The sequence below is a fragment of the Trematomus bernacchii genome, unplaced genomic scaffold (genome assembly GCF_902827165.1).
Source record: "Trematomus bernacchii unplaced genomic scaffold, fTreBer1.1, whole genome shotgun sequence".
NCBI classification, from domain to species: domain Eukaryota; kingdom Metazoa; phylum Chordata; class Actinopteri; order Perciformes; family Nototheniidae; genus Trematomus; species Trematomus bernacchii.
The window spans coordinates 648,745-663,954 of record NW_022987671.1 but is presented as its reverse complement, the minus strand read 5'-3'; the positions used below and the strand labels follow the sequence as shown (position 1 = coordinate 663,954).

At 41.2% G+C, this 15,210-nt stretch overlaps 1 protein-coding gene across 2 annotated transcripts in view; it reads right to left on the bottom strand.

The window, feature by feature from the left end:
* Positions 1–4,764: 4,764 nt before the first annotated feature.
* Positions 4,765–15,210, bottom strand: part of LOC117487435 (GTPase IMAP family member 9-like) — a 223,026-nt gene continuing 212,580 nt past the window's right edge. For both annotated transcript variants that reach the window (XM_034136054.1, XM_034136052.1), the window contains exon 2: positions 4,765–6,846. In XM_034136054.1, coding sequence (XP_033991945.1) covers positions 5,426–6,846 — 1,421 coding nt within the window. In that variant the 3' untranslated portion in view covers positions 4,765–5,425. The remainder of the gene's footprint in view (positions 6,847–15,210) is intronic.

Sequence of the window (15,210 nt, the reverse complement as noted above, 5' to 3'; positions counted from 1 at the left end):
ATTTGAAGCTTATGCATTGTACCATGAACCTGTATAGACCTGTAACAGTCAACTGCATGAGGAGTTGGAAAGGTAGTTCAGTAAATCAGTAATATCTTTAAAAACTACAAGTGTGTTTCTATCAGCTGTGCACCGTTATGGCGTAAATAGCCTATCTACCAATTGGATCAAATATAAAAGTCAGCCGAATTAGTGTTGATACTGCAAGGAGACGTATTGTGTGAAAAGAAATGGAAGATTTTGTTTAATTGCTGATATATTTATGATCCACGTCATGTTTTCAGTTTTGGCGGCAGTTCCTGTTTGTCTAGAAGTCTTCTCAGCAGGGCTCTATAAATAAAGAACTACGGCAGATATGTAATATTTAATGCAGCCGAACCGTGTATTACAATGCCGTTATGTGATGACTTCCAAAGAGAAAAGCAAGAACACTCGGAATAAAGTATTATTTTATTTTTTTAAATGTTTTCCGATTTCATATCGCATAAACACCATATCCCAACGTGCATTGCGGCTAAAACATCCAGGATTATGAGTGTAGTTCGATCAAAACCTCTGAAAAAAGAAATGTGTCTCTCAGAATTGAAAGGGAAAAACCTATGGGAAAAACACAAAAGCATTGTACACAATTTAAACCAATTAATGTCGTATAATTAACAAGGATACAATGATGTTTTTTAGTGGCTGAGTACTGCAGATATCACTGTTAAATCATTTGATCATTGGTTTTATTATGAAAACGTCGAGACCGGAAATACTGTTTTCACCCCGTAACTTTACATGGAAGCTACCGCATATACACGTTCTCCTGTCGAAACCTCAAATCATCTTCGTAATATCTATCAAACTATAGATCCTACATATCGACTGGACGTGGATTCTAAAAGTACAATATACACTTCTCGCTAGAAATCGAATCAAAAAGCATTTTAATGGCCAAACTATCCTACAATTTAGGATTTTACACAGAGGGTTATTTGTGAATAAACGACCCTCTGTAACATTTGCAATCAACGTGAGCACTAGAGGTCGAAAACTTTAAAACGTGATTATAGGTCGTAATAAGGGATTGAACAATTGACCTATCTGGTCGTATGAGTTGGAGGACTTGTTGGAACTTCTCCATGTTTAGTTCCGACTCTGGGGACAGAAAGCTGACCAGAAGACCTGGGTGGTTCATAATTTAGCAGGAGGTCAGAAATGTATTTTGGGCCTAAACCATTCAGTGCTTTATAAACCAGCAGCAGCATTTTGAAATCTATTATTTGACACACAGGAACCAGTGTAAAGACTTCAGAACTGGAGTGATGTGATCCACTCTTTTAGTGTTAGTGAGGACTCGAGCAGCAGCGTTCTGAATCAGCTGCAGCTTTCTAATAGATGTTTTAGGGAGACCTGTGAAGACACCATTACAGTAGTCCAGTCTACTGAAGATAAAAGCATGGACAAGTTTTTCCAAATCCTGCTGTGACATTAGTCCTTTAATCCTAGATATGTTCTTTAGGTGATAGTAGGCTGATTTAGTAGCTGTTTTAATGTGACTGTTGAAACTCAGGTCAGAGTCCATGACTACACCTAGATTTCTGGCTTTATCTGTTGTTTTAAACATTGCAGACTGAAGCTCAGCGCTGACTTATTACCTCAGTTTTACCTCAATTTGCAAAAATTGATTAAAGCCAATCTTAAAATGATTAAACAAACGCCTGTTTGCGACTCCTCAGTGCACACAAAAACATAACTCAGAGAAATAAATGAATACGGATATGTTATTGAAAACCACCTCGAATATGTTGTGTTAATGTTAAGAAATGTATTCTCATAAATGATGCGGTATGCAGAAGGACAGAATTACTTTAAACTGATGCCGTTTTGCTTTTCTCTAGGTTGTATAGATACGAATGGTTTTATATCATGTTTAATCGTGTTTTATGCCGTTTGCCAAGACTTGATAAGTCGCACACAAAACACAGAAGGTATGGAAACTAAGAACACCATATATTTGGTAAATTGTGCAGCTGATATAACACATTTTTTTATTTCCTTTAAGTGGTGGATATAGAGTTGCTGCGGGGGGGTTGAGAGGCACAGGCCGCAGTGGAGACGCTGCACACAGCAGATTGACAGCTGGAACACAAACCACAAAATAAAAAAAAAAATTCAGATCCAGTCGTCATGACACCACTGACCCCCGATAATTTCTTACAGTCTCATCATGGGGGGGGGGGTCTCCTGTCCCCGGCACAAACACACTGACACACTGCCTGAGGAAGGTTTTGTGTATTTGGTCATTAACTTTTTTCCGACCACTTATTTATTTTGGTGACGATCCGACCTCCATGCTGCTACTCTGGTTCAAACTGCATTCACCAAATCCTCAAAAGAACCAAAATCTGACACAGTGTGACATTTCTTTTTTTAGCTGTTCTATCGGCATTTCCTGCGATCTTCTTCCTGCAGTCAGTCTGAATGAATATGAATAATGGGCATTTCTTTGACTATTTATAGGCAAATATGGGCGTTACGTGAAGTCCGCAAAAGCTGCGCGGCATTTCGAGTTGATTGTGATTTCTAAAGGGAAACCGGCGTAGGACGTGCGTGCACAGTGTTTTATAAATCGGAATATTTGTGTGCGTATTAACTTGCTTTGTCCTACTTACGCCACCTTCCCACGTGAATCCAAAGCTTTATAAATGAGGCCCCAGAACCAACCTGGTCTCACCAGAATGCGTGACTCCACCACGACTCCTTAACACCGCAGTGCGTGGTGGAGTCACGAACTTTGCTACATTTACATGTCGGCACCACGCAAACAACCCCAATGTAAAGTGAATGAGGGTCCTTTATCGTGGTGCACACACGCATTTCTACAACGTCCAGCAGTGAGCTTTTATTATATAAACGTTTTTAAAATCTACTTTATAGCTTGTAGTAACTCACAGGAGGCTTCTTTTATTTTATTTGTATTCATAATCATTTTTATTTTTCGTCAGAATGTATTATGGTGCATTATTCACCAATGTTTGTTCTCAAAAAACAATGCATTGTGTGAAATACAACTGTGATTTTTATTAAATTAGTTAGTTTTTAAGGAAGGCCAGAGCTTCAGCTGTGTCAAAGAGATTGTTCCCTTTAGTTAACGTTATTTAAAAGATAATTATATTCCTATTTGATTAAGTACCCTTTATTGTATTACGGACCCAAAGAGCTGAGCGTCCATTCCCATTGGATAACAGAGGATTGTACACCCGGAAGTAAGTATTCTCCTTACTGTCCATTGATTTTATTTACAGTGATATCTGCACTACTCATCAACTCAAAAACACCAGATTATCCTTGTTAATTACACAACATTGATTGGTTTAAATTGTGTACAATGCTTTTGTATTTTTCCCTTTCGATTCGGAGAAACAAATATTTGTTCGTAGTGTGTGGATGGCAGAAGACCCTACACTACCCAGAATCCTCAGCTATGGGACTACACCATGTGCTTAGAACGTGTCCTACCCCCCCCCCCCCCCTTAGGTCACAGGCTCCTCCAACAGTGCAACACAATAAAACAGATACACAGAAAAAATAGTGCAAGTAAATGCAAAAATAAAAATAGTAAAATAGTAAAAAGTGAAATAGTGCAATTAGAGTCTATATACAAGTGATTGAATATGATATATTAGATAAATAATTTCTAAGTAGCAGCCAGATGAATGTTATGGATGTTGTTTCTAAGTTCAGGTGTTTAATAGTCTTATGGCCTGTGGGATGAAGCTGTCCCTGAGTCTGGTGGTTTTAGTCCGGATGCTGCGGTACCGCCTGCCAGACGGCAGCAGACAGAACAGTTTGTGGCTGGGGTGATGGGGGTCTTTTATAATCCTGAGGGCTTTCTTTAAGGTTAACCTGGTATTTTTACTACATTTATTTTAGTTACTTTACAGATTTGGATTAATGATGTGAAATATAAACAACCCTTAAATCAGACTTTAGTTACACCTGAGTAAAATTCAGTGAAGGTGATTGTCAAGTGCCAACAATCAGGAGAGATATTTGGTAGTGGGTGCTTGAGAAGACTAAAAATGTATCTGCAGATCTCTATAAAGTATATTCATTACTCGTTATTCTCTACTAATAGTTAATTAAAAACTGTATATAATGGCTATTTTGCACATCCCTTTCAAGATTTCAAGATTTTCTAAGGTTTGTAAAGCAAGTCAGTGTTTCCTAAGCTAAAGCAGGTTATAACCAGGGAGCGCCTTGAAATCACCCTGTCAGAGCCGGTTTGTGAACGGTTTGTTGGATATTTTTCCATCATTCTACTGGTCTCGTGTTAAAAACTGCAGCATTTTATTAAACGGGTGGCAGTGGCTCAGTCTGTTGTGCTATATGAAAAATATGTTATACTTATGTTATAAACATGTTATACTTATGTTATATGTTAACACATTCAGCTTTTTAAAGTCTTTTTTTAACATGGAAGTCATTGCAATGCATTTTAGCTGTAACAACTTGATTCAAATCATTTCACTTTTCTGCATAGTGCTAAGTTCAGCAACACACTTACTTGGTTGTTGTAGCTAAAAGCAGCTACCATTCAGCTAATAACATATTCAGCTTTTTCTGCATTTTCAGCTAAATTCAGCCACAAATGTTCACAGTTTACAGCATTCACACGCATTTTCTGCAGGAAATGCATTTTAGTTTCTAATAAGATAGACCCTTAAAATCCTCTTTTAATCCTTAATTAAACAACAAAAGCACATAACACACTCAATGTGAACTCAACAGTCTTTTATTAATGCACATTATTAATCACCTGATGTTTGTCTTTACACATTAATGTGTGTTCCATCCTTTTCATATTTGATTTCAAAATTCATTACATATAAAGATTTAAACATTTCGATTTTTTGTGATAAAAGCAAAAGCAATCAAAGAACAAATCAGAGATCTTGGGAGGCTGTGGCGCAGTGGACTAGCACGTTGGTGTTGGGATCAGGGGAGCACAGGTTCAAACCCCACTGCAGTCAGCATGTCGTTGTGTCCCTGAGACACTTCACCCCAAATTGCTCCTGTGGGGATTGTCCACAGTATTGAGTATGTAAGTCGCTTAGGATAAAAGCGTCTAACAAGTGACATGTCATGTAGTGTAATAAAGATTTAAACATTTCGATTTTTTGTGATAAAAGCAATAGCAATCAAAGAACAAATCAGAGATCTTGGTTCTAGACAATGTGTGACATTTCTTTAGTATTTGGTCAAAACACACAATCCTAGAAATAACTGATATAACTATAAATCACACCAAACAAATACATCAGAAAGGGGACTGAAGATGAACAAGGAGGTTTGGTGAATCTGCTGCTGTCCAGCATCAGAAGGTCAGACTCTCTCCTGCAAAACAACTCAGTTGATAGGTATGATCTAAAAAAGGAATCTATGAAATTGGACAGCCAGGTTTATTTCTCTCAGCTCTCTCAGCTTCCTCTCTGGCCCACCTTAACTCATCTTCTCTTATTCTCATCTTCTCCTCCTCCATTTTTCTTTGATTAGCTTCTCTCCGATTTTCCTCAGCTTCTCTCATTCTCGCCCTCACCTCCTCAATTTCTCTTTGATTAGCTTCTCTCCGATTTTCGTCCTCTTCTCTCATTCTCCTCCTCTCCTCCTCCATTTCTCTTTTGTTAGCTTCTCTCACCTTTTCATCCTCTTCTCTTTTTCTCCTCCTCTCCTCCTCCATTTCTCTTTTGTTAGCTTCTCTCACCTTTTCCTCCTCTTCTCTTTTTCTCCTCCTCTCCTCCTCCATTTCTCTTCTCTGAGCTTCTCTCAGCTTTTCATCTTCTCTCATTCTGTTCATCCCCTCCTCCATTTCTCTTTTGCTAGCTTCTCTCAGCCTTTCCTCCTCTTCTCTCATTCTCCTCCTCTCCTCCTCCATTTCTCTTCTCTGAGCTTCTCTCAGCTTTTCATCTTCTCTCATTCTCCTCCTCTCCTCCTCCATTTCTCTTTTGCTAGCTTCTCTCAGCCTTTCATCCTCTTCTCTTATTCTCCTCCTCTCCTCCTCCATTTCTCCTTCACGAGCTTTTAAATGCCTTTCTAACCTCTCACCTTCCTCTTTGATTTTCTTAAATTGTTCCTCATACTTTTTCTCTAATCTCTTTTCCATTTCCTCTTCCTTTTTGCATATTTCCTCTTCTTTCTCTTTAAGGATTCTCTGTTTCTCCTCTTCTATCTCCCTCTCTGCCTCCTGGAACATTGCACTGGTGTAATGGCTTCCTCCGTTCTTCTTTATTATCTTTCTGATCTTGTCGAGCAGCTCTCTGACCTGAGAACGATCCTTCTCCTTATTATTGAAGACGTGGTACTGCCCTTCACATCTGTTCACAAGTTCCATCAGATCTTTGCTTTCCATCAAGAACTCTTCCATAGTTTGGTCTTCGAGCTGATCACTGTGGGTAAAGAGAACCATGCTGTATCTGTTTGCATCTCCTCCAAAGATTTCCTGAATCTTCTGAACTGTCTGCTTTTCTTCATCTGTGAATCTGCCCAGTCTGATGACGACCAGGAAGACATGGGGTCCAGGAGAAGCAAATTTAATGCTCTGGCCAACATCTTTTCTGGTCTTCTCTTCATCAATCTTGGTGTCAAACAGACCAGGAGTGTCAATAACCTTAACGTTCTGTCCATCAACTTCACCAAAGACATTAGCACAGTCTACAGTCATGGATTTAGAAGAAAACTTTGATTCAAAGGACTTTTTTCCCAGAATGGTGTTTCCTGTGGCGCTCTTCCCAACTCCGGTCTTCCCCACCATCACAATCCGGAGTACCTCGTTATTGTACGTGTTTGATTCTGATCGGTGGGCTGAAAACAATTAAGAAATATTTAGCAATCTAGGTATTTATAAAATGGTTCAACTACAACATGAACAATGTTGACAGTGAGGGGGGTGGGCTCAAGATGGTTTAATAATCTAAAACATGTCTAGAAGCTATGTCATTCAATTGATATTTTTTATTTATTCCTGTAGATGCTATTGTCACCATAGAAAGCATGGTGAATGGCAGGTTTGGTGATAAAGGTACACTGTAAAAAAAACAGTTTTTCCCCCAACAAAGTAACAGTTTTTTTATTGTATTTTATAATTACAAGAATAAACGGTTTACTGAAATGTGTGATGTATTTTAACAAACAAACAAACAAAAAAGTACTGTAGAAATGGAATACATTATTTCTCTGTTTAATAGCAGTTTGTAAATGCAAATTTAACAAAACTAACCGTAAAAATAAATGATTTTCTGTTGGCAAAATTAGCTGCATTTTCTGTAATTTTACTAAAAAACACTTTTGTTATGACTATATATAACTGTCAAATACAAAACAAATACTGTTAATACTCATTTAAAAAATGTATAATTGCAAGAAAATATATGAGTAAAGAAAGAAATGTTTTGTAATTTTGCTTAATTTAACCACTTTACATTGATAAACTGGAAAAACACAGGTATTGACTATCCTATTATGGTAAAAAAAACTAAATTTTAATACATTTTGACTTGTATTTCTTTGAGGATTGAATTGTTAAATATGTGAATTTCAGGTTACAGAAACTGTGTAAAACCATAGAGTTAAAGACACAAAAAAAAACTGACTGTTGGGTGCGAATTCCTACCAGAGCACAATACAGATATAAAATGATGTTATAACCCACAAGTAACAGACTGTGGGTTATATAGGAGACATTTGTCTACGCCATCATTAATCTATAAACTAGCTAAATAAAATAGCTGTCAGCATTCACTTCAGGTAAACCTAATGAGACCATTCACTTGTGATTACTAAGTAGAAGAAGAAGAAGAAGAAGATATACTTTATTAATCCCTCAGAGGGAAATGTCTTGCCCCACTCTGTTGTGTTTAAAAACATTTCACACACAGGGAGGATATACAAGCACTAACAGACAGAGTTCGGTGCGTTCACAACCCAAGTAACATTGACCTGCTGATGTCTTTCAACACAAACAAAGGAGGAAAGTAGCTTTTAGAAATGTATGAATGGACTAAAATGCGTGACTTTAAAGGTCCCATGTCATGGCCATTTCTACTGATCATAATTCCATAATTGAGGTCTACTAGAATAGATTTACATTGTTCAATGTTCCAAAATGACATTGGTTTCTCATACAACATCTCTGTATAGTATGTGTATTCACTCTCTGTCCTAAACGACTTGTTTAGCCACTCTGTTCTGATGAGTCCACCCCCGTTACAGCGGAACGTCATTGATTATGTGTTACAATGGCGTTAGCAAACAGAAAATGACACCAGTAATGACAAACAGATGAGAACAACCTGGTCTCACCAGAATGCATGACTCCACCACGACTCCTTAACACCGCATTGCGTGGTGGAGTCACGAACTTTGCTACATTTACGTGTCTGCACCACGCAAACAACCCCAATGTAAAGTGAATGAGGCTCCTTTGTCGTGGTGCACACACGCATTTCTACAACGTCCAGCAGTGAGCTTTTATTCTATAAACGTTTTTAAAATCTACTTTATAGCGTGTAGTAACTCACGAGAGGCTTCTTTTATTTTATTTGTATTCATAATCATTTTTATTTTTCGTCAGAATGTATTATGGTGCATTATTCACCAATGTTTGTTCTCAAAAAACAGTGCATTGTGTGTAATACAACTGTGATTTTTATTAAATGAGTTAGTTTTTAAGGAAGGCCAGAGCTTCAGCTGTGTCAAATAGATTGTTCCCTTTAGTTAACGTTATTTAAAAGATAATTATATTCCTATTTGATCAAGTCCCCTTTATTGTATTACTGAGAGCAATGTGAGCGTCCATTCCCATTGGATAACGGAGGATTTTACACCCGGAAGTAAGTATTCCCCTTACTGTCGATTGATTTTATTTACAGTGATATCTGCACTACTCATCAACTCAAAAACACCAGATTATCCTTGTTAATTACACAACATTGATTGGTTTAAATTGTGTACAATGCTTTTGTATTTTCCCCTTTCGATTCGGAGAAACAAATATTTTTTCGGAGTGTTTGGATGGCAGAATATACTACACTACCCAGAATCCTCAGCTATGGGACTACACCATGTGCTTAGAACTAGGGCTGTCAGTCGATTCAAATATTTAATCGCGATTAATCGCATGATTGTCCATAGTTAATCGCGATTAATCGCAAATTAATCGCACATTTTTTATCTGTTCTAAATGTACCTTAGAGGGATATTTTTCAAGTTTTTAATACTCTTATAAACATATGGGTGGACAAATATGCTTTATATGTTTGTTTATTATCATTTGAACAATGACAAATATTCTCATGAATATTAAACACAACAACCTGAACATTACAAATATTCGCCTCAATTCAACCTGGAACCTCTCTCATACAATAATACAATACAAAGTGTGTGTGTGTGTGTGTGTGTGTGTGTGTGTGTGTGTGTGTGTGTGTGTGTGTGTGTGTGTGTGTGAGAGAATGTGGAGACACTGTGATGGATCATTGGAGCTATGTGCTCAAGGCATATATGCTCGAACGGGAGCTGCCTGGACGCTGCAATCATGTTGCGCGCACTATCCGTGCTGAGTGTGCTGACTTTTCGTACAATGTCCCACTGTCTGGCTACCTGCATAAAGTCAAGTGCTCGGTGAAATGTCGCTCCTCTGTTTTCATTGAAACAGCTCCTTATATCCGTTAGCGCAGCTAGCTAGCACCATATGCTAACAACAACAACAACACGTAAGGTGTGTCTCGCTCGCCCCACACATACACACACCCTCCCGGTCCTCCCGATGGCCAGTCCGGGCCTGCCGGTGAGCGTGGAAGTGTGGTCTGCCACAAGCGGGCGGCAGGAGCGGGGCTGCCAGCATCAGCTTGTAGATGGTATTTTAAACTCGATGCGCTCTGAAACTACGGGGCGGCCGAGGACAAAAAATACACATGCGTTAATCGCGTTAAAATAATTAGTGGCGTTATTAACGCGTTATTAACGCGTTATTAACGCGTTAACTTGACAGCCCTGCTTAGAACGTGTCCTAACTGGTATTTTTACTCCACTACATTTATTTTAGTTACTTTACAGATTTGGATTAATGATGTGAAATATAAACAACCCTTAAATCAGACTTTAGTTACACCTGAGTAAAATTCAGTGAAGGTGATTGTCAAGTGCCAACAATCAGGCGAGATATTTGGTTGTGGGTGCTTGAGAAGACTAAATATGTATCTGCAGATCTCTATAAAGCATATTTATTACTCGTTATTCTCTACTAATAGTTAATTAAAAACTGTATATAATGGCTATTTTGCACATCCCTTTCAAGATTTCAAGATTTTCTAAGGTTTATTGACATATCATATACACAACTACGGTGTAGTTATGCAATGAATGAAAAACTTGGGTCACAGGTTCCTCAACAGTGCATTACAAGACATCTATCGATATCTGTGTACCTCCACCATTAAACATATTCTGCACATTTCTTATTCTATCTACATATATCTTATAAGAGTATAATTAATATGTATAATATCAGTTAAAATAAGTGCTTCAACATAGTTAACATTGAAGGAAAGTTGATTGTCAAGTTCCAAAACAAACCATGCAATATATTAGACGTTAAGTACTTTGTCAGGCTTAATATCTGTAGATACCCCCAAAGCTTTTTTCTTATTTAAAAGAAGACCTTAACCTAAAGTATTCTTTAATGTTTAAATAAAGCCTTATTAGTTTGTCTGTGTTGCACATCCTCCTATCAGGCACTAAACTGTTTTATTGTAGAGATCACTTACAGTATCTTCTTGATATTTTCTATTCCATATTATTTATATCATTGACCTTCCACTTTCCCACTATATTAAGAGTATGTACTCTTAATATTTAAATGTTTTCATCAAATATAACACATTCAAAAGTGCTTTACAAAAATGAAAGACATTAAGAAAAAGGCATTTTAAACAGTCATTAAAAAGCAACACAATCTACCTGCATTGCATTACTCTAAACGTGTAATAACGTGCTTTAACCAGTAGGTGGTTTGGGTTAAAAAGCTGTCAAGTTTACAGTGTTAACAAAATAAAATATACTGCTGTTTCTGGTTTAGTTTACGACGGATATATTCTGTTATTGTTTTGATATTTGTAACACAAAAGCGATGTAAAAAACCCACAGCAACACAGAAAAGATGGTCTTAACACGACCCAGCGGTCTAGTAGTTAATAAAAAACAATAATATCAAAACAAATTATTACTACTAACTTTATTGTGAAATTAAAACAGAACGGTAAAAGAATAGTTTCCGGTCTATTCTGAGGCCCGATCTCTGTAGATAAATAAAGAACTACGACAGATGTGTAATGTTTAATGCAGCCAAACCATTCATTACAATGCATTCATGTGATGACTTTCAAAGAGTAAAGCAAGCACTGCTGAATAAAGTATGATTTTATCTTTTACGAAACGTTTTTTTTCATATGGAATGCAGTTGGAGGTCAACCAATCACAGAGCTTGAGGCAAAGCGGAACAATAGCTGAGGATTCTGGGTAGTGTAGTGTCTTCGACCATCCTAAACTCTGAACAAATATTTGTTTCTCCGAATCGAAGGGGAAAATTTCAAAAGCATTGCACACAATTTAAACCAATCAATGTTGTGTAATTAACAAGGATAATCTGGTGTTTTTGAGTCGATGAGTAGTGCAGATATCACTGTCAAATCAATCGACAGTAAGGAGAATACTTACTTCCGGGTGTAAAATCCTCCATTATCCAATGGGAATGGACGCTCACATTGCTCTCTGCGTCCGTAATACAATAAAGAGGACATGATCAAATAGGAATATAATTATCTTTTAAATAACGTTAACTAAAGGGAACAATCTATTTGACACAGCTGAAGCTCTAATTTAATAAAAATCACAGTTGTATTACACACAACGCACTGTTTTTTGAGAACAAAAATTCGTAACTAATGCACCATAATACATTCTGACGAAAAATAAAAATTATTATGAATTCAAATAAAATAAAAGAAGCCTCCCGTGAGTTATATCTCTCACAGGCTCCGCCCTCTACTGGACTCTATGGGTACTACCTTATCATGCAAGCATTCACCTACTGAGATTTCTATAGACGTAGCCGGCCCCGGGGCGGGCCTACCTGAATGCGTGCGCATCTCACTTCCGTATAAAAGGAGGCCTCGCCTCCTGACCACCATCCTTTACTCTTCAGCGAGCGGAGGTGGTAACCTAGCACTGAGTCCGAGACGTACAAGTGGGAGAAAGGAAGTAGAGAAAGAGAGAGATATTGTGAAAATGGAGCCACTCCTGGAGCATCGTAGTTGCCCGTCGTGTCCTGGACTGATTGCGGGAGCAGACCCGCATCGTCAGTGTTTCCAGTGCCTGGGACAGGATCATGCTGAGCAGGGAGCGGGCCAGACACCGGCCTGTGCTTCCTGCTGTTCGATCCCGATGCTAAACCGCCGGCATCGTGCGGAGCACTTCTCGAGGAAGTTCGGCCCGCAGGTGCGCGGAGAGGAAGAGGATGTGGACCTCGAGGTGGTGGACATGGACGACCTGGAGGACGTGCCGTTTGAATTCGTCCTTCCGAGGGACCGAGTGGTCGACTTCGCGGAGGAGGATGACGACATCTCCTTGTCCGACACCCCCGGGTCCGACAGCCAGGAGGGCCCAGCACTCAGGTCTGCGCGACTGGACTTCCCAGCGGTGATGACCCAGGCAGCGGAGCGTGTAGGCTTACCGCTCCCCCCACCGCTGCCACCGAGGCCTGTAAGCCGCCTTAGGCAGGGGTTTTACGGCCCGGTGCTTCCGGCGCAGCCGGCTTTCGTCTCGCCCCCGTTGCCAGACATCTGGCAGTGTGTGGAGGCGACATGGCGGCGTCCATTGAGGACGAAGGCCGCCATAGCATCCATGTCGGGCATTATCAGGGTGCAGGGCCGATCAGACACGGTGTGTTCTGGCGTGCCCCCCCTCGACGAGAGCCTGGCGGCCCATCTGTTGCCACGATCAGCTGGTTGGGCGGAGGGGAAGAAACCTCTGCCCCCGCTGCCGCGGGACCGGGAAGCCTTAGAATATTTGGATGTAGAAAAATGTTCAGGCTCGGTTCACAGATGGCGGCTGCGGCTAATAATCTGGGTGTGTTGGGCGTCTCCTTGATTACTCCTCGAGCAGACGCCCCCGCTCTCCCGTCTCAGGACGGGGAGGATTATCCGGACCGCTGCATAGGTCAGATGAATAATCTGATCCATGGAGTGGCCACCGCAGCCGGGCGAGTGATGTCCTTAGCCACAGTGGCGTCTCGTCATGTGTGGCTGGGACTCACCGCGCTGCCCAAAAAGGACCGAGCAGATCTCCTTGGAGCCCCCGTTTCCACGGAAGGGCTCTTTGGGTCTATAGCCTCGGTCACTCAGCGTTTCAGCCGTCTGGAGGAAGAGAGGCTGCAGCTTAGCCGCATGTTGCCGCTAGCTTCTCCCCAGGTGTCACAGCGTCCTCCGCGGGCGGCGGAGCGCAGTGCAACGGTGAGACGGAGGGAGAGACGCCGGTACGAAGGTCCCGTGCCGGTAGCACCCTCCGCTTCTTCAACCAGCCCCGTGGGGCCAGCGTACCGGCACTCACGGGGGCGGGCTGCCCGGCCACGGCAGTCTCAGCAGCAGCAGAGAACCGCCGGGTGGGGAGCTCCGCCAAAACGCAGCTGACTGGCGGAGGGAGGAAGCGTCTCATCGGGTCTCTCCACCCAGGACGCTAGGGTGAATCCCACCTCCTCCCTGTTCAATGCCCAGGTCCCTTTTATTAGGAAAACTAATAAAGAAAAGGGTGATCTGTATCCAAGTCTGAGTGTCATTTGTTTTCACAATCCTGCACTCACACACATTGTTGACTGTACATATTCCCCACTCGCTACCCCGGTTATTTCTCCTGTAAAGGAGATAGCTAGTGGGCATGCGCAGATGAGAGAGATAAACCGCAGGAAGTGCTATAGTAGCGCTATGCGGGTGCAGGGACTTGCTAGTCGGCGCATTATGGTTAGGGAACACACTACGCCTAGAATAAAGGCTCCACTTAATACAGTTTACCGTAGTGGTAAGAGCTGCATTATGGCGGAGCTCGCGCTCTCTCAAGAGCCCATGGTGTGTTCAGGGACCTCAGGTGAACACATTACGTCAACAAAAACTTAATGCTGGTTACCATGGTAATGAGAACAGCGTTAGGGTGGAGCGCGCGCTCACACAAGAGCGCGCGACGGTGTGTTCAGGGACCTCAATAAAAAATCGGCCCTTTCTGTGTCGACCCTCCATGGGCAAATCTTCCTTTCACGGGGGATTTTGCGGCGGAACGGGTCACCAGAGAGTATCACAGCTTTATAGCTGCGGCCCCACAGCTAAGGGTTTGTCCATTAACTCAATATTATGGGGAATGGAAACTCAGCTGTGTACTGTCAGAGTGGATGGACAGGACGCTGAAACGGGGTTATTCACTCCAGTTTTGCAGCGTCCCACCTCCATTCAGAGGCATGCGAGAGGTAATTCTATCATCCCAAGAGGAGATGGGTTTCCTCTCAACAGAGATTCAGGCTTTGGTGCAGAAACAGGCAGTGTCTGTGGTGCATCCTCAGCAAAAAGAAAGGGGTTTTTATTCCATGTACTTCCTGGTTTCCAAGAAGACAGGGGAATTCAGACCTATTCTAGATTTGCGCAGCCTGAATCTTCACATTTGCCGCAGGAAATTTCGCATGTTAACTATCAAACAGTTAATGGGGCTAGTGCAGCCGGGCGATTGGTTCACCACCATCGACCTGAAAGACGCATATTTTCATGTGGAGATTGTGCCAGAGCACAGGAAATATCTGCGTTTTGCCTTTCAAGGGATAGCCTGCGAGTACAACAGACTCCCGTTCGGCTACTCCCTATCCCCACGCACATTCAGCAAATGTGTGGCCACAGCGCTTCAACCGCTGCGCGCCCAGGGCATGAGAGTTTTCTTTTACATAGACGACCTCATAGTCATGGCTGGGTCCCGGGAACAGGCAATGTGTTGCACAGCACAATTGATCACACACCTAACCAAATTAGGTTTTGCGATCAATTGGAGAAAGAGCACCCCCATACCTCACCAACAGGCGTTGTATTTGGGAGTGGTGCTCGATGCAGGCGCGCTGCGTGCCACCCTGTCAGAGAACAG